Raw genomic sequence first — 22,199 nt, 5'->3', positions numbered from 1 at the left:
AAATATAAAATTGCTCTATAGATTTATCATGTAAGAAATAATAATAATATCATTTCAAATCTAAAAGCATTTATTTTTAAAGAACGTTAACTAGAAAAACTAGAAGAAAACATTAAATTTAATTTGTACCAAATAACAATTTTATATTAGTTTTATTGTTTTATTATTTTCCCTTTTTTTTTTTTTAAATAGTCTATATAGGAATTATATTATATATTAATTTTATATTTAATTTTTTAAAAATATATTTTTTACAAAATATAAAAATTTACAATTTTCGTTTTTAAATATAGTTTTATATTTTATATATACTTATAGAATGAATTCTTGAAAATTAATATTAGATATAGATAAAATTTTTATTAAGAAATAATATACTAATTATTATATACTATTACATACTAGAAATATATATATTATGTGCTCAACTATTAAAATTAAAAAATACAATTATAATCAAAAAAGAACAGAAAGCGAAAAAGTATTACAAAAAAATAAAAAAAAATAAAGAGTATTACATAAAATAAAATAAGAATTTTTTTTAATAATTTTTATGAAAAATCAATTAATTAATGATATTTATGTTAGAGGTCTGGGCCGTATTGCATAATCACTTTTACTTTTCCTTTTAATTCTATTTTGTATTAGTAATGTTCATTACAAATTTGCAAAGATAACTCTTACAAATTTCTTGACTAATTGTTTAAAAATAAAAGTAAAAAGTGGATGGTGTAATACAGCCCTGATATTCTCTCATCAGTGACGATTTTTGTTGTTATTATGAAATATCATTGAAATAATAAATATTTAATAGGAGGTTGAACTGCAAAATACACATAAATGAAATATAAAAATTTGCTTTTGAAATTTAAAAAAATTTTAATTAAATATAGGCGCCGTATATTCAATTGATTAAAATTGAATTTGTAAATCAAAATTGTTCTTCCTATTTTAAAATCTTTTATAAATTTTGTTCAATTTGTGCTGCACGAACTTATACAAAAATTACGTCCAGCGTCTATTTTTATTGTTTATTTGTTTGTAATTTTGAAAAACCTTTTTCATTCATAAATTTTGAAAATATTTTTTTTCCAAATCTAGTTTTCCAAGATTTTTTATATTATTTCAGAAAATTAATTATTATTTCATTTAAAATTGCTTTTTAATATAAAAAAGAAGAGATTTTGTTCCAAAATTTCTTGTAAAAAATTTTCTAGTATTCGCCAAAATTTAAAGAAAAATTAATAGTTAATCTAAATTAATCGTTGTATTATAAATTTAGATCAAAAACTTCAAATTTTATTTATAGTTTAAACAGAATAATGGTAAGTTTAATGGATGTCTTGCATTAAAATTACGTAATTCAAAATATTTTGGTTATACATATGTAGGTATTTTGTCAGCGTGAAACAATTTCATTACATATTGGTCAAGCTGGATGCCAAATTGGTAATACAACATGGGAATTATATTGTATAGAACATGGAATTGAAAAAGATGGATCATTGAAATCCTGTAATACAGATGATTGTTACTCAACATTTTTTTTAGAAACTCCTAAAGGGAAAAATGTACCTCGTAGCATTTTTATTGATATGGAACCGTTAGTTATTGGTAAAAATACATTTTAAGATTAACTGATTTTCATTTAAAAATTTATTATATTTATTTTTATAATAAAATATAGACGAAATTCGTACGGGAGATTTTAAAGATCTTTTTCATCCAGAACAATTGATAAGTGGAAAAGAAGATGCAGCAAATAATTTTGCTCGAGGTTTTAATACTATTGGTAAAGATATGATAGATCCTGTTATAAATCGTATTAGAAAGCTTGCCGAACAATCAAATAGTTTGCAAGGTTTTTTCCTTTTTCATTCATTTGGTGGTGGTACTGGTTCTGGTTTTACTGCCTTACTTATGGATCGATTATCTGAAATTTTTCCAAAAAAATGTAAACTTCAATTCGTTGTATATCCAGCACCAACAATATCAACATCAGTTGTTGAACCATATAATTCAATTTTAACAACACATTGTACATTAGATACATCAGATATTGCTTTTATTGTGGACAATCAAGCTATTTATGATATCTGTAATAAACGTTTAAATGTTGATAGACCACATTATATGCATTTGAATCGTTTAATGAGTCAAGTTGTATCTAGTATAACAGCATCATTACGTTTTCAAGGTGTACTAAATGTTGATATGACAGAATTTCAAACAAATTTAGTACCATATCCAAGAATACATTTTCCAGTAGCATCATATGCTCCATTTTTACCAATAGAAAAAACTAATCATGAATCATTATCTATTAATGAATTAACAATGGAATTATTTGAACAAGATAATCAAATGGTTAAATGTAATCCAATTGATAGTAAATATATGGCTTGTTGTATTTTATATAGAGGTGATGTTGTACCAAAAGATATTAATAGTGCCATAGCAACAATTAAAGATACAAAAAATATAAAATTTGTTGATTGGTGTCCAACTGGTTTTAAAATTGGTATTAATTATAAAAATCCAAGTGTTGTACCAAATGATAATTTAGCTCCAGTACAACGTGGTGTTAGTATGTTAGCATCAACAACAGCAATAGCTGATGCATGGTCAAGATTAGATTATAAATTTGATTTAATGTTTACGAAAAAAGCTTTTGTACATTGGTATGTTTCTGAAGGTATGGAAGTTGATGAATTTTCTGAAGCTAGAGAAAATTTGGCTACATTAGAACTTGATTATAAAGAACTTGAAAGTGAAATTGTTGAAAATGGAATTAATGTGAAAAATTGAGAGTTACAAAATTTAAATTGTTTTTCGATGAAAAAGATATTAATGATCATCGTGTTTTTTTCCATTAAAGTTGAGTATTTTATTTAGCTTTTGTTGGTTTCAAAATTTTTAAACTTTATAATCTAATAATATTGCAGAAATATATGTGGAAAGTATATATTTATTAAAAGTCTGATATGTTTCATTCGCCGAGTTTTGCGGTATTGTACAATATAATATTTTAACTTTCTCGTTCACAACCTTAATTTACCAATCACATATGTCGAAATTTAAATGCCGCTTTTTGATTTGGATAGTGGAAAATCCAAACGTGTCCATGTTAATCGCATAATTCAGTTTTACACACAATACTTATGTCATGCATTTTATGAATCTCAAACGGTGAATTATTTTTAATATTGTTGGGGCTACATATACATCACATGTACCATTCAATATAATACGTATTTCATTGCTTTAATCTTTGAAATCTCAAAGTATAATCTAAGATAAAAGCACTTTCAATATAATAATTAACAAAACAACTGAGATAATCATAAGTAGGTAATCGTTTTTCAAAAGAGATCAACTGAATTACAATATCGGTGGAGGAATTTTAACTATGCTCCACTATAAAATATTTATGGTTCACTTAAATGAAAAGAAAATTCTGTTCTATATTTATATAAGTACGAGTAATATGGTAGGTTTGTGTGTAAAATTTAAAATATTTAGTTCACTTTCGAATGAAAATTCTTATAGAAATGAATTTTCTTTATACATACTTGATTTTCCTTTCCTTTTTTGATGTCGGTGCAAATAAAGTCGATTTGTTTTCTTTACATAAATGTTTGCTTTTTTTTCTTTTATTTTGTAAAATTATTACATTTTTTCCAAGGACAAAAGGGGAATAAACTCGATTTTTCCTCTTTATGTGAAATCATACTGAAATCGAGTTGGAAAAATATTATGGAAAATTTTCTTTTTTGTTTTTCTATTTGTTTGGGATGCTTTTGATTATAATAATAGGGGATGGATGGTGTTGTATAAAAGTTATACAATAATAAAAGAGAAAATAAAAAAAAAAATTTTAACGCGGTTAGACAAAATGGTGATGATAAGAAAAAGAAAGAAATGAGGTTTCTAGAGAAGGTACAAAAAAAAAAGTAAAATGAAAAATCAAAAATGAAATGAAAAGGAAATGTAGGTAATTTTACTGAAAGAATTTTTTGACGAGGAGGTGAGTAGAAAAATAGTGAGTGTGAAAATAAAAAGTTAGTAATTAAATAAAGAGCTTGTGATAAGCATTTTAAAGTTACGAAACATTAGCGTCAAGGGTCTTTGAAAATTCAAAACTGAAATGAGAGTTCTAAAAATCTATTGTACTTAAAAAATCAACTTCTTACCATACGTCGGCGGTTTTCGTTTATGCACGCTGCGTTGAAGGTTCTATATTAGAACTAAAATTTCTAAATTGCAACAGTATTCAAAAACTTTAACTAAGCTTGTTTTGTTAACGCAGTCTACAAATTCTGAAACTTCTAAATAATCTATCGTTTGAAAATAACAGAAATGACATTGTTTATGAAATTGTATCCGAATACTTTTCGCCTCCCAATTGCACTGCAAAATAAGGAAATTTTATCAAGATTTGAACACTTAAAGAAAACTTACTTTAATAACTCTTCAGTATTTGAATCTGTCATTTTGAAATTTTAAATTTTTTTTTGAATTTTAAATTAAAAAAAAAAAAAAAATTTCATGAAGCAGGGACAAAATTAATACTAGAGGTCTGCGCTACATTTCTAACATTTCTTTATTGCAGATTAAATTTCCGAATATACTTTATTGCAGCCAGTAATTTCAGAACGATCTATATTTTCAGTGTACGTAGCATGAATTTTCGAACGTACTATTCTAGTTAGAACTATTCTAGAACTGAATAAACGAAAACCCTCGTCCTATTATTGATATTTCTCTAAAAATTAATATTAAATTAAATAAATTCAATATAAAAATTAAGTGAACATCAAGGATCTAATCTACTATAAATAATTTTCACATATTCTATACTCTGTTTTCTAAATGGTTTTCGTTCTTACTTAATGTTATCATGGCTGAATTTTAATAATAAATCTGAATTATAAATCTGAATACAATATTATTAATTTGATTCGCTTATTTTATGACTGACTGTCAAATATGTATATTTTTAAAATGCTATTTATTTTATTTTTCTATAGAATTTTCTCTTTTTATCGGTGGTATCGCTTTGTTAGCATATTTTATATTACAAAAATGAGATGATTACACCCTTGAGTAATAAATCGAATAACATACACTCATATATACGTACATGGGTTGAAATGCGATGTGGGGTGTTGATGATGATGGGTAAAAATGAGAATATTGGGGATTTTTTTTTTTATTTTTGTTACAATTTCAGATATTTACTTTTTTTTTGTTTGAATATTATTATTGAAGTTTTTAAAATATTTTTAAGGTAACAGAATGTAATCTTCTATTTTTTTTTGTTGTGTACGTGAACAAATATATTATAGGTATACAATGCAATATACATATGTAATATATATACATATATAATAATGGTATATACAGTAGTAAATACTTTTATATAAAAATGCGTTCTATATAAAAAAATTTAACATTATTTCAATTTTATATCCGCATAGTATTAATTTTGGCGACGTTATCGTCTCATACTCGTATATATAAGAAAGTGTGGTAAATAAAATGTATTTTCGTATATAGGGAGGTGCGGTATTCGGTAGACATCCATTATATATGGATATAGTATGGGTGATGACAACTTATTGGTATATGATTATTCAAAAAAATGAAAAAAAAGTACCTCAATCTAATATTTTATGCTTTAGATACTTTTATAGTAAAATGAAAATCACACATAATATATTATATTATTCACCGTTTACATATAACGGTATTTACGATGACATTATACATGAATAAATGTTTATTCATAACTTACATATTGCCATATATCATATATAGATACAGGTATGAACATACCTATAGGTATGCTATTTGAAAGAAAGATATATGAGATGATCAATAAATGAGGTTAGATTTTGTTAAATTTGCAAATTTCAAAAAAAAAACAAAAACAAGAATTCCTTGTTTTCCTGATTTAAAAAAAAAAGAAAGAAAATTTTTTGGTAAGAACAATAACAATAATGATAAAGTAAAGAAAATACCACAAAATAACGATGACTAAAAGGAAAATCTATATGTATAATGTGACTAGAAGATATAAAATAAAGGTACTTAAATAATTCAAAAGAAGCAATAAAAGCAATGTTGGAGGAGAACGAAAAAAGAAGATCAAAAGTTTTGGAATGCGAACAAAATTTTCTTCTTTAGATTTGAAATTTTACTTTTTTTTTTTTCTATTTAAAAAATTTCAAAAAAAAATTTTTAGATGACAAAAAAATTTTTTTACCTAAGTTTTATGTTTCTTTTGATAATAGTAAAAGATAAAAAGGATTTTCATTTTTTTAATTTTATTTATTAAAGAATTTATAAAATTTATAGGTGAAATTTTATTTTAAATTTACGATTTATTGGTTATAAACATCTGAAATTGTTATACACATAATGAAGGTACTTAAATTCTTAAACGTAAAATAATTTTTTAATTACATATATTGTTGTTTTATTGAAATTTTCCGAAACGGAAATGATAAGGGAAAAAATTTGGGCAAATCGAAATTTGTTAAAATCCCTATATCTCAGAAACTGTTGATATTTAATCCCTATATATAGCTTTAACCGTTTCACTACTCCTGGGATATTTTTATCCCACACATTTTTTAAAAAAGTCGGATAAGCAAAATATGTATTTATTTCGGGATAAAAGTTTACCAAAACGTATTTTATAAGTTCCTGACTGCATTATCGATCATTTTCATTCAAAAAAATAAATAGGTTTTTGACAGTTGGCTTTTATTGGCGGTTTGATTCACATCGGAGGAATAATTTAGTTCAATATTTTAAAAAAAAAAGTGATAAGTGATAAAGAACAAGTGCAAATTTAAAATAAAAGTGTTCTCTGTTATAGTTTTCGTAAAAAAGGTAAGTTATTTTGGTTTTTAGGGTGGTTTTTGTACAATTTTAGTATATGTGGGATTAAAATATCCCAGCAGTATTTTACAACGGGCTATTTGTATCCCAGCAGACTTTTTAATCAATCGGAAATTTATATGTACAATTTCAACTTAGCCAAATTGTGTGATTACAATTGATTATTTTAAGAGGTATAATTACAAAATGGCAAGAAAATCAATGAAACCACATGAAATAGAACAAGAATTGGAAGAAGATAGTTCTGAGGCTGATTTTTCTGACGGATCTGATGATTTATACGCCCCGTCGCAACTAGATGAAGAATCTGAAGATATTTCTGAATTTGAAGATGTTTCTGAATCTGATACGGGTTCACATAATGAGGAATTTCCGTTAATAACAGGAGATGATGTAGCAACTGAACCTGCGTCAGCAGCTGAACCTCCGACAATAGCTGAACCTACAATAGCGGATGAATCTGCAACAGCAACTGAATCTGTAGCAGCGGTTGAATCTGCAACAGAAGCTGAAATACCTGTAAATAATATTAATATTTGGATGGATCCGCCGATGAATTTTGTACCTAGAAAAGATATTTCGCAGATTCGTAAATGTACATTGAGTCCTAAAGTATCTCGCTATCATACTGAATCAGATGTATTTTTAAGATTTATGCCAATAAGTGCAATAAAATACATCGCGCAATGCACTAATCAAAGATTAGAAATTCATCGATCATCTAAGAGTAATCGTAGTTCTGTAAAGGACACTGATTACGGAGAAATAATGATAGTTTTGGGTTGTACATTTATAATGTGCTACAATCGTGTACCAGCTATATCTGACTATTGGTCCAAAAAAAAGTCGTTACAAAATCTGGCAATAAAAGAAGCAATTTCACGGGACAGATTTCAAATATTGATGGCAAAAATGTACTTCGCCCCCGTAGAACAGCCTTCAAATGCACCAAAAACTTATTACATGGATGATATTGTTAATTGCTGTAAAAAAACTTTCCGAGAAATGCGGCAAGATAGCCCATTCCAGAGTATAGACGAGAGCATGACCAAATTTCTGGGGCGTTCTTCTATGAAACAGTATATGCCATTAAAACCAATTAAACGTGGTATTAAAATTTGGATGAGATGCGATTCTTTGACTGGCTATACCTATGATTTCAACATTTATTCTGGTAAGGAAACCGGATCTTTACATGGCACTCTTGGAGAGCGTGTTGTGAATAAATTAATGGAAACTGTTACCGAAACTGATGTTACTCTATGTTTTGACCGATTTTTCACATCAGTTCATTTGGTAAATACTCTCCCTTATCCAGCCCTTGGAACATGTATCGTAAATCGAAAGGATCTTCCAAAAATAACCGCCAAGCTTGAAAGGGGTGAATATATATTTAAAAGTAATCAACATGGTACAATGGCTGTGAAGTGGCAAGATACGAAGGAGGTATTGGTTTTAAGTAATTGCCATACCAATACTGTTGGAACTGTAAAACGTAAAATGAAAGATGGTCAAAAGTTAGATGTGCCTTGTCCAGACATTATAAAATGTTACCGTTATGTCATGGGAGGTGTTGACTTGGCAGACAAAATGGTTGGCGTCTATGATTTGGACAGAAAATCTACAAAATGGTGGAAAAAAGTTTTTTTTTCGGCTAATAATGACCTGTGCAGTAAATGCTTGGATTGTTTATTCTGAAATTCACAGAGAAAAAAAACCATTTAAAGATTTTCTTGTTGATTTGTCTGAACAACTTATAGCTAATGGGAGAAAATCTGCGGCGATAAAGCGTACTAGAAAAGACGGAAGGAATTCGAAGCGTGCACGTTTATTTAACAATATTGGTGATCATTTACCAATTCTTGGAACTATGCGACGTCGTTGTGAAGGCTGCAAAAGAAAGGGAAAAGAAAGTAGAACACGACAAATGTGTAAGGCTTGTGATCTAGCTTTTTGCAAAAACTGTTTCACTCCGTGTCACTCATAATTTTTTTAAAATTCATGTAAATTCTATGAATTAATCAATAAATATTTTGAATTTCTGATTTAAATTTTTGTTTCCATTAAACTGCAGGGATAGAAATGTCCCAAGCAAAAAGGCTGCTGGGACTTTTTTATCCCAGGACTGTAAATCCTGAACAGGACATTTTAAAAAAAAATCCAGAAATTTATATGTTCGTTGGGTAAGTAAGATTATATTTATTATAAGGAAAATTTGCAGAGATGGTTTTATAAAAGTCGGAGCGAAACGGTTAAACAAAGATTATTTACCTGTTTTACCCGATCCTCTAAATCATCGTCTATGTTAAAGCGCTTTTTATACTGAATCACAATTTGTTTATATTTCATTTTAAATATTTAAATTGTAAAAACAATCACAGCTAAAATTGTGCCATAAGCTTAGAAATTTAAAACTAATTTTGCTATTACATTTACTCTTTGCAAAAGCAAGCTGAGAGGCTCCCAAACTTTTTCTCTCGTAAACATTCTTGTCTTGTTTTTAAATTTTTGATAGACCCCTGCTACTATTTTTGGATAGATTTAAGTTTTTAACAGTAGCTTCTTTCATTTCGTAGACCCCCAATTTCATTTGATAGACCTCGAATTTTTTTTTCATCTTCGTAGACCACTAGAGGTTCTTCATGAACTCCTTCGGGTCTATACAGACCACTTTAGGAATCACTGGCTTAAATCATCCGTTTATGAACTATAATTCAAAAATTAACTATAATGTTTTTCTGCTTAATATGTGTCGTATTTAGAAACAAATTTAACTTCTTAATGAATTACCAAAAGCGTTTACTTGCTAACTATAAACTGGAGTGTCTAATACAGTTATAAATTGTATTAGAATTTGAAGTTAGATCTGGATTTTTGGAAAAGAAATTAGATTAGTCTTGATTTATACAAAAGTTTCCTTTCTTCTCAAATATGCAATTTGAAAAATATAAAAAAAAATTTTAAAAATGATTTTCGATTTATTTGTAAATTATAATATTTTAAGATAATTTCGAATTCGAATAGAAAAATTCCCCCTCTACATTTCTTCGATAGTCTTTCCTTAATAAAATTTCGTTTATATAAACGAGTTTTATTGTCCCTATGGGAAAAATTTCTCTCCCATCACTTTTTCTTTTTCATATTGTCCTGCACATCTATATACATATACATTGGCATATACATGCATATATATACACACTTTCTATTTTCTTTTAGCTGACACAGGACTGATGACAAATTTTGTTTGTGTATTTTTTTTTTCTGTTTCATTTTTACAAATTGTATTTCCTGTTTTTATTCTGGATTGCAATATTATCTTAATTTAAAAGGAAACAAGATCAAAAAATTTTATGTGATTTTTTTTTCTTCTTCTTGTTTTGTGCAAAAAATAATAATAAAAAAAAAAGACGGAGAACATAAGAATTAAAAATCAGAAAATAGTAAAGAAAAAAGAAAAAACTTTGCAAGTTTCTGTTTTTTTTTTGTACTTTTCATAATTTGGTAAGAAACATAAAAAAAAGGACATAATATTTGGTCTTGTAAAACAAAATGAGCCTCCAATAGATAACGTTTAATTGAAGCAAACAAATTCGACTATACAAATATATATGTACATATATACATACAAGTATAGTAAAGGAAGTAAGAGAATACTTAAAAAACTTGTGCAACAAAAACACAAGAAACAAAAAATAAATGATTCTATTTTGAGGCTATTTTTTAAGAAGTATTGCCATATACTGCATGCTAGATTAAATAAGACGTATAATATTTTGTCATACACTTGAAATATTTTATAACAATTGAATTTATTTCTTCATAGGACTTATCCACTTTACATAGAACTGTAAAAATGTTCTCAAAATGCACTTCAATGGCAATTAATAAATGTTGTTGTTCCGAGTAATTTTTAAAGCCGCCCATTATTGTACTTGAAAAAAAATGTTTTTCTGTCTGTTTCTCTGTTTGAGATATTCTCCTTCAGATTAGCAAAAATTTCATTTTTGATCACTTAAATTCTGTTAAATTACGTCAGTCTTAGTAAATTTTTGTAAAAGGGGTTTGCATAAATTTCGTCTTATAGAAAAAATATACAGTTTTATCTAAAATAATTTTATTTTCAATCTATTTTAAATGTGATTTTTAAGGAACGTTGTTTCTAAAATTTTGTATTTCGCTCATCTTTCTTCAAATTATTTCCTTTCGAATCTATTCAACATAGTATCCAATATAGTATGCAATAATATTGTATTCAATAATATGGTCATTTTGTTAAATGAGAAACTAGTTCGAATCTTTTTCCCATAATTCAAATTATATTTGAATGAATAATTCAAATCGATATTTTTAACAGCTGAACCTGAATAAATTAATGTGACACATGATACATACATATACGAGTATAAACACGGCACATACTAACCGTATTTGAATTCAAATTTCTAGTTCCAAATGGGTAGTAATAAAACTTAAAACTTGTACAACACTTATTCCAACATTTTAATGAACACCCAGATTTAATTGAATAAATTTTTGAAAATCAACTAGTTTGCATGAGAATATTTTTATTAAAATTTTATTTTTACATTTACTTTTAAAAAATTCTGGCAATATTTAATATAGTAAAAGAAATTATATATAAAATGTTAATGTTAGGTTAAGTGTTGGGTCAAATATACAATACAAACTTAACAGCAAGTGTTTGAACAAGCAATGCTATTGTATTTTGAAATTCTATGGAAAAAAAAAACAAAACAAGAAATACCAATTTCTAGAATATGACGGTAAAGGATGAATTTACAATACAATTTTTAAATATTTTTTTCCTCCTTCCTCTTACATTATGTATTTGCTTCAAAAGCCAAAATAAATACAACAAAAACTGAAACTTTTTAAAGTAAATAAAAATCAAAAAAGAGACTAGAGAGAGAAGAAAAACATAGAAAAGTTGTCAACTTTATTGAATTTTATTGATTTAAAAAGAGAAAAATACAAAAATTAATAAAAAACTGGGAAGAAAAAATTCATAAAATATTCGAAATCAAAAGTAAAATGAATTTTATAAATTAAAAAAGAAAAATATATGTAGAGAACAATTTAATGGTTTATTTGATAGATTCTTGATATAAAGATGAAGTACTGGTTTTCATTTTTGGTAAGAAATTTAAAAATTTATATTACATATCAAGTCCATTATAAAAATTTACATATTTTCGATAAAAATTAAATTCTAATTGAAATAAATTTAAAATCAAATATACTTTAATTAAAATTACAGAGAAATTAAAGTGCATTGTAAATATTTTAAGTTAGGAATTTGTAATTAGTATTCTAATTCAGTTCAAAAGCGAACAACTAAATTTGGATCTTAAATTGTATTACTAAATGAGGAGTCTATATGCAAATGGAGTTCTAACGTTAATTTGATCTTATTTACGTATGTATATAAATTTAGTAATTGATTAAGGTGAATTACGCCAATCTCAAGTATCGGAATTTAGATAAATGCCTCAAGTGTAAATTAAGCTCCGTTTAATAAAATAGATTATATTAAGACCCAGGGATAATTCGTATGTTTCAATAAGCTAATATTCCATATTATATACATATACACATAATATATTATAATATTCTAAGAAGAATAAAATTTAGAAAATGAAATTATTTTAAAATTAAATTAAGAACATGCTAAAATCTATTTTGTTAATTAAAGATAAATTTAATAAAGGCAGTTTAATTCTTAAGCATGTAGATTGTAGATTGTAGATTCTAAGGGAACTGAGTGGGGACAGGAGCATCCCCCCAAGCCACCGCAGCCATTTTTGACTTATTGTAGCCACCCCACTCTCCCGTCTATAATATCCCCGTCCCAATCACAAAGCCGGAGATATCCCTAAGGGAGTTGGACAATAGTTCCCGAACACTTAGGGACCCATGTCCAAGACAATTGCGGCGCCGAACAGCCAGTGCCGGACAGTCGCAGAGAATGTGCACGGCGGTCTCATCGCCACCCCCACAAAATCTGCACAGGGAGGAGCCCGACTTCCCCAGCCTGTGCAGGTGGTATTTCACCGGGCAGTGCCCCGTGAAGAAATTCGCAATAGTGCGAACCCGGCTCCTGCTCATCCCCAGCAACTCCGCAGCGAATCCGCCGGAGCACGCCGGAACAAACACCTTCGCATGACGGCACCCTTTCGTGTCCCGCCAGTGACGACTGCATTCCGCCGCGAGTAGGCAGGCAAGCCTGGCCCCCACGGCGGAAGAAGGCAGACCACAGAAAGGCAGCGGCTGCACAAAGGCAGCCCCAGATCCCCTCCGTGCCAACTCATCGGCAACTTCGTTGCCCGCATGGCCACTATGGCCCGGCACCCAAATGAGCATCACTCTGTTCTCCGATGCCAATTCCATAAGTGCAGCAAGGCAGCTCCAGACCAGCTTGGATGTAACCTGAGCTGAACGGAGCGCCAGCAGTGCAGCCCTGCTGTCTGAGAACACATAGATGGTGCGGTTTCTATACCCCCTTTCCAAATTGATTCTCAGACAGATCTCTATTGCATGTATTTCGGCCTGGAACACTGTGCAATACGGGTCAAGGGTTGCATATACACGCGTGTCCGGGCGGACACCGTATACGCCCGAGCCCACACCCGACTCCGTTTTGGATCCGTCCGCATACCACACGCTCGAACCCGACCTAAGTACCGGACCACCCCGATCCCACGTCCATCGATCAGGAAACAGAACCCTGTACTTGTGGTCGAAGTTGTACCGCGGCAGACAGGTATCTGACATGGTTATCCTTAGAATCGGATCGCCCTCAATGAAGTCTCTGTGAGTTCTGTGGGCCAACTTTAGCCCTGCCCCGTCCTCGCCAGAGAGAAGTCGGTAAGTCACCAGCCGAGCTTCCTTCAATATATGGAGGTGCAGTGGCGGCAATCCGATCATCACCTCCAATGCAGCGGTGGGAGCCGTCCGCATCGCCCCGGTCACTCCCAGGCAGGCCAGCCTCTGTAGCTTTTCTAGCTTGGCCCGCACACCCGCCTGCTGAGCTTTACGGCACCATACAATCGACGCATAGGTGACGATGGGCCTAGCAAGGGCCGTATATAGCCACAGTGCTATTCTGGGACTAATTCCCCAGGTCCCCCCGATGAAGCTCCTACACGTCCACAAGGCCGCCGTAGCTCTCCCGATAACTCTATCGATATGGGTATTCCAAGAGAGACGATCATCCAGGGTTACCCCCAGATACTTCACCTCCCTCGAGTAACTAATACGTTCACCAAACAGAATTGGGCTCGTTAATCTGTCCCTGCTTCTGCGTCTGGTGAAGGCGACCAAAGTGCTCTTGCTTGGATTTATATTTAACTCAACGCCTTTGCACCACCTTTCCACAACACGTAAATTTTGCTGTAGAAGATCAGAAATAGTGCTCTCAAATTTTCCCCGCACGACGAAGGCCACATCGTCAGCGTATCCCCAGACACGCGCCCCGGAGCCCCTGAGAGCAGCTATTAGATCATCCACTACAATGGACCACAGGAGGGGCGAAAGAACCCCGCCCTGCGGACATCCTTTTGCAGCGGAGATGAAGAGTATATCGTCAGCTATGGTGGACTTAATAATCCTATCCTGTAGCATCCGATTGACCCATCTGCTAGTCGTCGCATCAATCCCTCGTTTGTGCAACGACTCACAGATGACATGATATGGGGTGTTGTCAAAAGCTCCCTCTATATCAAGGAAGCAGCCAACTGCTACCTCCCGCACTTCCAGTGAGTTTTCAAGGACCCCCACCAGACTCTGCAGAGCGAGTACAGTAGACCTTCCTGACTGATAGGCGTATTGAGATTCATGCAAGGGATTGCTTCCCAGTGCACCGTCCCGTATAAATCTATCAATCACTTTTTCCATTGCTTTCAATAGAAAAGAAGTAAGGCTGATTGGACGGAAAGACCTTGGGTGGTTGCTTGGTCGCTTACCCACCTTCGGAATATACGTCACTTTAGCCACCCTCCATGCCTGAGGGATGTAACCCCACGCATAGCTGGCGCGAAAAATTCCCAACAGTGCTCTAGCGATATGTTGGAAACCCCTCTGCAAAAATGCAGGATATATCCCGTCATCACCTGGAGATTTGAAGGGCCTGAAAGAGAAAACAGCCCATCTAATCCTGCCCATCGTGAAGACTAGACGGGATCGTTGCCAGTCATCCCTCCTGGGCCAGGGTGCCCCCGGTTCGATGACTGCATTTGAGTGATTCCGAAGAATCTCCGAGTCAGGAAAGTGCGTTGACGCCATAAGCTCCAACGTCTGCCTTCCGTTCTCAGTCATGGAGCCATCAGGACGTTCCATTAGGCCCAACCTACTAGCATACTTTTTGGAAAGCACCCTGTGAAGACGCGCACTGCTGGGGAGTTCATCAATGCCCTTGCAGAACGCCCTCCACGAGATTCTCTTCGCTTTCCTAATTTCTTTATTGTATTTTGTGAGTGAGTCCTTATACTCTTCCCACGAACCTGACGCTTTGGCCCTATTGAATAGCTTCCTGGTCTTTAGTCTAAGCCTTGAAAGCTCCTCATTCCACCACGGGCACTTCCTATTGCTCCGCCTCGGCTTAGCACGGCAGCTCCCGTGATAGGCATTAGTAATAGCCGCCGTCAGGGCCTCGCTGGCCAGTTCGATATCCATCACCGTTCTGACAGAAGCAGGAACGGATCTAATCCCATCCATGAGGAGCGTTTCGAATTGACTCCAATCTGTGGATTGGGGCACCCGATATATTTCTTCTGCCAGGCCCCCGGAGACCATGATATCAAACCTAATCTGCCTATGATCGGACATGGATGTCTCATTTGAGACATGCCATCCACCAACCCTACTGCCGATAAATTCAGTGCAAAGGGTGATGTCAAGGACCTCTTCCCTAATTGCATTTATGAATGTCGGCCTATTGCCTTCATTCATAATCATTAATTTATTGCTATATATAAATTCAAGTAGGCACTCACCTCTTTTGTTTATATTGCTGCTTCCCCAGACGGTGTGGTGGGCATTGGCATCACTTCCTATTATAAGTTGGAAGTTCCTCCTTCCACAAAAGTCCACTAGATCCTTCAGTTGCTCGTCCGGGTGGGCACAGTCCCCCGGGAGGTAGGATGAGCAAACAATGAACTCTGTCCAGCCCCCGCAGGACTTCACCTTCACCAACGCAGCTACCTGATCCTTAGAACAGTAATCTGGAATGGGAAAATACGTTAGCTTTTTACTAAACAAGATGCAAGCCCTAGGCCTGCCCCCAGTTGTATTATCATACAATAGCTCACCTGTTAGGCCCTTAACCTGATCCTTCACTATGTAAGGCTCTTGGATAAGGGCGATATCGAGGTGATCCTTCATAAATCTATGAGCCAGAACATCAGTAGATGCCCTAGCATGCTGTAGATTTATTTGGATGCACCTCACAGCCATATTATTTCCTCCGGCTCTTGTCTATGGGCTTTGGCCCTTTAGACAAAGGCTTTACATGAGCCTTACCTCCCATTTTCGCCTTTTTACACATCTTGGTGGGCGCCTGCCCTGCCACAGCCTCTTTTGCCGCCCCAGGTGCCACGCTAGCCCCTGCAACAGCAAATACCGAAGCATTTCCGGGCTTCCCAATGGGCTTGAGCCCTTTTGGTTCCCCCGGGACGCTTGTATTTGGCGTGCTGGTCGATGGTCCTTCCGTTTCCCTTGCCGCCATTTTCGGAGCGACTTCAGGCTTTCCAATGAGTTTTGGCTCTTTTGGTTGGCCTGAAGTGCTCGTCGTTGTCGTTGTCGCGGTGGGCACTGGTTTTTTATTTTGTCCTGCCCTGCCGCCAGCACCTTGAGAGGATTTTCTTCCTTTAACCCGAACGGTAACACGGAAGAAATTCAGGAAAAGTCGGAACTCCGCTTTCCGTAGATCTTCCAATCCGGAATCATCCACGGAAAAGGTGATGGAGCAGCCCCCGTCCTTTTCCTTATCCATCCTCAGCACCCTCCAGGAACTTATCTTGAGGCTGGGATTTTGCTTCCCTATCCTACTTAGAAATTTGTCCCTGGAGAGACTGACGGTTGTCTCGTCCTTTGGTACGTAGGTGACGCAGACATGCTGTTTGGGCATGCTGTCGCCATCCAGTACCACGACATCGCAACCGTCCCAAGGCTTTATCTTCCTGCAGACACTGGTTATCCACTCCCTGGTGTCTTGATTGTTGCATGTTACGGATATCCATCCGTCCCTTTGCAACGCTGCAGTGAATTGTGGATGAGAGTCCACAACCCTATCCATTTCATCCATGATGGCTACTTTGATTTTCCCCATCTGGACTTCGGATAGCCTTTCCTCTGGATGCAGTCTATGAGTGATGGCCACCTTGACCTGTGCTACTGCATCCCGATAAGAAGTCATTTTCGGGTTTTGTTGAGGAATGTTCCCAGGGACCTTTTCCTCAACATTGCCCTTCATCGACCTCTTCTTTGAGGGCCCTGCATCAGGGGTGTTGCTTTCCGACCTTTCCCTCTTTTGGGGATGGTCGGCCACAACAACCGATCCGCAGGCCTTCAGCTTTTCCAGCCTTTCCTTCTCGTATCTGCGAGCTTCCTCTGGGGACATGCCATCCCTGATATAAGCCGCGATACGCCGCTTGGATGCACCAGAGAAATATTGTTTTTTTCCCCTGATGTCCAACCTTTTCAGGTCCTCCTCAGTTTTTTGGATAATAGGTCCAAGAGGATCCTGATTATCCGTCTCCATCGGAGGCGAAGCCTTTTCCTCCACTGGCGTGAGAAGGAGTTCCTCCTCTGCGTCAGTTGAGAGAAGCTCTGGTTCCGAAGACCCTTGAGCACTAAGTGGTTGTATGTTGTCCTTAGTGTCGTTGTTGTTGTTGTCACTGTTGTTATTTGTCTTGTTGTTGTTGTTGTTGTTGTTTTCCATTTCTGTCCCACGAGTAGCGCGGGAAAGTAAAGTCACCCATGGCAGAGCCCGGCATACCATGGGAAGGCTCATTTAAACTGGAGGGCGCCTGGTATCCAGAGTCCGCATACTAACGACTAAGCTCCCCCTTAGCCACGCAGTCATCGGCATATGCTGTTCCACCTTGACTTGGGACGCCTGTCGTCAGCTGACGTATAGATATAGGGCTGAAACTCACAAAGCAAGAGGCTCGCCGCGAGACATGACCACGACACGAACGTAACTTTGATCGTTTCAATCACCCCTTTATCCTCCGCCATTACCGGGGCCCACCACTAGGAGGTGACAGTGCGGTTTTGGGCCCCCTTAAGCATGTAAAATAACTTTTAGGAAAAAATTTAGTAAAAGTAATTCAAATCAGTTGACTCAAAAGATCATGTTTGTTACTGAAGTTTTGGGATCAAGTAAATAAATTCTAAAATTGTTGTTTTATTTTCATAACAATATTTGAATTACCGTGTCTTTAAAGGTATGCCCTAATACTACTCACTAATTAGAAATTATGATCTGAATTGTGTGCTTTCACCATTTTAATGCAATTTCGAAAACAGATTAATTGATTAACGCTATGATACTTTTTATAACATTTTCATTTGTGCTTATCAAAATTTAAATTTTAATATTCAAATTGGAATTCAATTTAGAAATGATATCCTTTTAAAGTTGCCTTCGCTTTCTTTTATTAAATTCAGAAGATACGGGTTTGTAAAATAAGACGAATTTATTAAAACATTATTGTGTAAGTCTATAAATAAAATATTAATATCACCGCAAATTTTAGATAAATTCATTCAAATTTTTAACATCTTGTTCCTAACAGATTTAGCAGTATCAACCAACATATTATAAATGCAATGTCGTTCTATAAAAGGTTTTTTTAAACTTTTTGCATTTTTAATAAGTATAAAAAGACAATTTGCAATGATTTTCAAACGAAAATGAATTTTAAATCAAAGAATAATATAAAGGATTAGAAATTGAAGAAGAAGAAGAAGACGTTAAAAAATTAGAATATAATATAAAAGAGGATAAGAAAGATAAATAAGATCAGATTGCATCAGGAAAAATTAAATATTTTCTATTGACTGCTCTTCTATTTTAAAATAAAATTGTACATATAAAATCTCATATAGCCGCACTTAAGGCTTTTATAGCAGAATTTTTTTTTGTTTCATTAAAATTCAAATTTGATAAGAATGAAATGCTTTTGCAACTTTTGACTATTTTATAATATGTATGTATGTACATATTCATATTTATATATACATATATTTATATCTCGTATACAGTTTGTGTGTACGAGGCTATCATATAGATTATTTAGATTAAATTATTTTAAAATTTAAGTGAATGCTTTTGTTTAAAAGTAATGTAGTAAATCAATAAGGGGGGACAATTCTTAATTGCTGGTAATATTACTGTAAAATTTATGTACACATGATGTATGATATTAATAAAAGAGATATAAAAATGGTTATAGTTTGCTTTTACTCGCGATCTTTATAAGGCATATAGATTCTTTAATTATGCCTCATAAAGAGTTGAGCAAGCCATTTGAATAAACTCATTTTTTTCGTACATTGGCATACAAACATACGCCTATATGAAAAATGCACCTTTTATATTAACCTTTTTAAAAAAAAAACATGGCAATTTACTGAGAAAACTGAACCAGTGAACGGAAGCGGTGAACGGTAGCGGCGGACGGTTTTCGTTTTTAACCAAAACAAGAGCAGAATAACAAAATCAACACATGGTAAGGATTATCCTTAAAAAAACGACAGTGGTAAGGAATTTAGACTATGTATATAGAATAACGGTGCCGGTGAAGTTCGCCGTCTTATAATTTCGCTTGATTCTGATCAGTTCTAGTATACACATATTAAGTTTTACATACATGTATGAATTCATTCATTCGCCGTGGAAAATTGCTCTTGTTCTGTTTTCAACTTTACGTAAAAAACTGTATTGACACATTACCATTACTTTGCCAGCAGATTTATTTCATCTTCAAAATAAATAATCAATTTATAAACTGTACACTGGACCTACGTTATACTTATCACTTCTAAAGATTGCGATTTTATAATATGTAATTATATATATGTATGTGGGTATGGATATAAATATGTATTAATAAATAATTTGCATGAAATGTAAAGAATTTAAAGTTTAAATATTTTAAAAACTAATTCGTGCTAAATTTTTTTAAAATTTGCTATTTGTACAGAAATTATTTTTTTTCTATACTAATAAAGTTTATTAATTATAATTACATACTTCGAATACTGAATAAGACGTTGTAAATACACATGTGTATCTGAATGGTATATCTATTTTTGTATGTACATATAACAATAATGAATAGGGACATTAATATTAATAATAATAAACAATACAATTATTATTAATTATAAAATTGTTCAACAGCGGCGGCATGTACAACAAAAATTTAAAATAGTTTTAGATGGTTTTAGTTAACATATTACATACAATGCATGTAGGTAAATAAATTTGTATGTAGATTGTGTGTCATTAACATATTATTTATTCTTAAATTATTTTTTTAAAATATCGTGTAGGTCCAAAACAGATACATACGAGTACATATGTATGTATAACTAAATTTTGAAACAGAAATTATTTTAAACTTTTTAACCGTATAAAAACTTAATGACGTCATTTAGTATTATTTCTACTAAGTTTTATTGCAGTAGTCGATATAAGAATCGAATTAAAATAATATATAAAATTTTTGCTTTCATAATATACATGCATACGTACGTATAAATACGATATATACTTGAATATAATACTGTCCTGTTAGAATTACATACTTATTAATAAATATAATATAATAATAATTAATTACGTACATTCATTTTTCCCTCAGTATAATAAATAGAAGAATAAATTTGTAATATTCCAAAAATATTATTCACACTATACAAACATACATAATTTCTTTAGTTCTTTTCTGTTTTGCTCAGTTCACATTCTGTGCGTGTTATTCTTATGTAGGTATATAGATAACCAAAACAAAAAAGCGCATGGTATAACGAAAAAAAAGGGAAAAATAATATTTTTCATATACACATTTTGTTCTAATTTTATAACTCACAGATAAACGTTGAAACAAAAATGTATAAAAGACTTCGATAAAGTTGTTTTTAGTTAACTCTGGCTTTTCTTCAATTGTCGAATAAATCTTTCGCCTTTTACTAAAGATTTCCGTGGAGAAGAGCAATTTAAATGAGTCTAAAATAAATTTTTGTAATACCCGGCAGTAATGTTGGGTAATAAATAGTGTCAAATACAATGTAGTAAGAAAATATAAGAACAAGAAAAAAATTTCGTTGATTATTATTAACTTATTATCGACCGCATATCGCGTAGTAAAGTTAGGTTCAGCGGTTCCCACTTGGATACAATTGTATCCATTCGGATACAGTATTTTTGCTTTAAAATTTAGCTTAGATTACAAAGATACTCAAATTTGCTAAAATGACGAAATTGGCTACATTTTAAAATTTTGCTGAAGTATATGGATACATTACTTTCTCGAACGCTAAATAAATGTTACAAAATTTTTAAGGTGTTACTAATATTAAATCGTGAAATTGCTTTATCTTCCAAAATCGTCGGCTGAGAAATAAAACAGTGTATAAAAAATGGTATATGTAGTTTTGAGTAAATCGCGTTTGAAGTTTTTTGCAAAATGAAAATGAAGTTTCGAATCTAAAATCTTCCGGTTGTCATCTTTGACTATCCTGAAAAGTTATGTTAAACATTTTTGGGGGAATAAATAGTTTATTTGCATAAATTTGATTAAATAAATTTTTGTAGATCTTAGAAAATTAGAGGTTTGAAATTTCTTGGTACTTCTTACACTATTTTATTTTTGGTAGAAATTGTATGAAGAAAGTTATACACTGTTTCATTTTAATTTTTTTGTATGGTATACACCATTTCATTTTTATTTATACGTTATTTTATTTTGTAAAAAATTAATATAATTTGAGAAACCAAATTAACATTACATACTTTAACTCAACGTATGAAAATATAAACAGGTATTTTTATCGATATTAATGTAACATGAAAAGTCGTAAACAAAAATAAATAATATTAACATAAAAGATAATTCAAATGTACATTATTTCTACTTGAAATTTTGAAACTTAGTTCTAAAATTTAATTATAGCTCTTCAATCTCGTCTTCTGAATAGCTTGGTTCGTTTAATTGAGATAAATTATTTTTAGATGAGGCTTTTTCTGCCAAGTTTTGATAAAA

At 32.4% G+C, this 22,199-nt stretch overlaps 2 protein-coding genes and 1 non-coding gene across 3 annotated transcripts; all 3 read left to right on the top strand.

Moving 5' to 3' along the window:
• The first annotated feature begins 1,342 nt into the window (after positions 1–1,342).
• LOC129609804 (tubulin alpha-1C chain-like) lies at positions 1,343–2,876 on the top strand. Its single transcript, XM_055521925.1, has 3 exons — positions 1,343–1,614; positions 1,688–2,800; positions 2,845–2,876. The coding sequence occupies exons 1-3, from the start codon at positions 1,596–1,598 to the stop codon at positions 2,874–2,876; spliced, it is 1,164 nt and encodes a 387-aa protein (XP_055377900.1). The 5' UTR covers positions 1,343–1,595.
• Positions 2,877–7,095: 4,219 nt separating this feature from the next.
• LOC129609803 (piggyBac transposable element-derived protein 4-like) lies at positions 7,096–8,607 on the top strand. Its single transcript, XM_055521924.1, has one exon. The coding sequence runs from the start codon at positions 7,096–7,098 to the stop codon at positions 8,605–8,607; it is 1,512 nt and encodes a 503-aa protein (XP_055377899.1).
• A 12,473-nt stretch (positions 8,608–21,080) lies between these two features.
• On the top strand, positions 21,081–21,203 carry LOC129609935 (U5 spliceosomal RNA). Its single transcript, XR_008697063.1, has one exon. It is a non-coding gene; the product is annotated as a U5 spliceosomal RNA (small nuclear RNA).
• The last annotated feature ends 996 nt before the right edge of the window (positions 21,204–22,199 follow it).

Source organism: Condylostylus longicornis, unplaced genomic scaffold (genome assembly GCF_029603195.1).
Source record: "Condylostylus longicornis isolate FDR11 unplaced genomic scaffold, ASM2960319v2 ptg000040l, whole genome shotgun sequence".
NCBI lineage: Eukaryota > Metazoa > Arthropoda > Insecta > Diptera > Dolichopodidae > Condylostylus > Condylostylus longicornis.
Note: the sequence above shows the minus strand (reverse complement) of the source record. Positions and strands in the feature narration are given on the sequence as shown.

Coding starts and splice junctions, on each gene's coding strand:
- LOC129609804 (XM_055521925.1), top strand. Junction 2,801..2,844: donor TGAAAATGGAATTAATGTGA/AAAATTGAGAGT, acceptor TCGATGAAAAAG/ATATTAATGATCATCGTGTT.
- LOC129609803 (XM_055521924.1), top strand. CDS start 7,096: ATGGCAAGAAAATCAATGAAACCACATGAAATAGAACAAGAATTGGAA.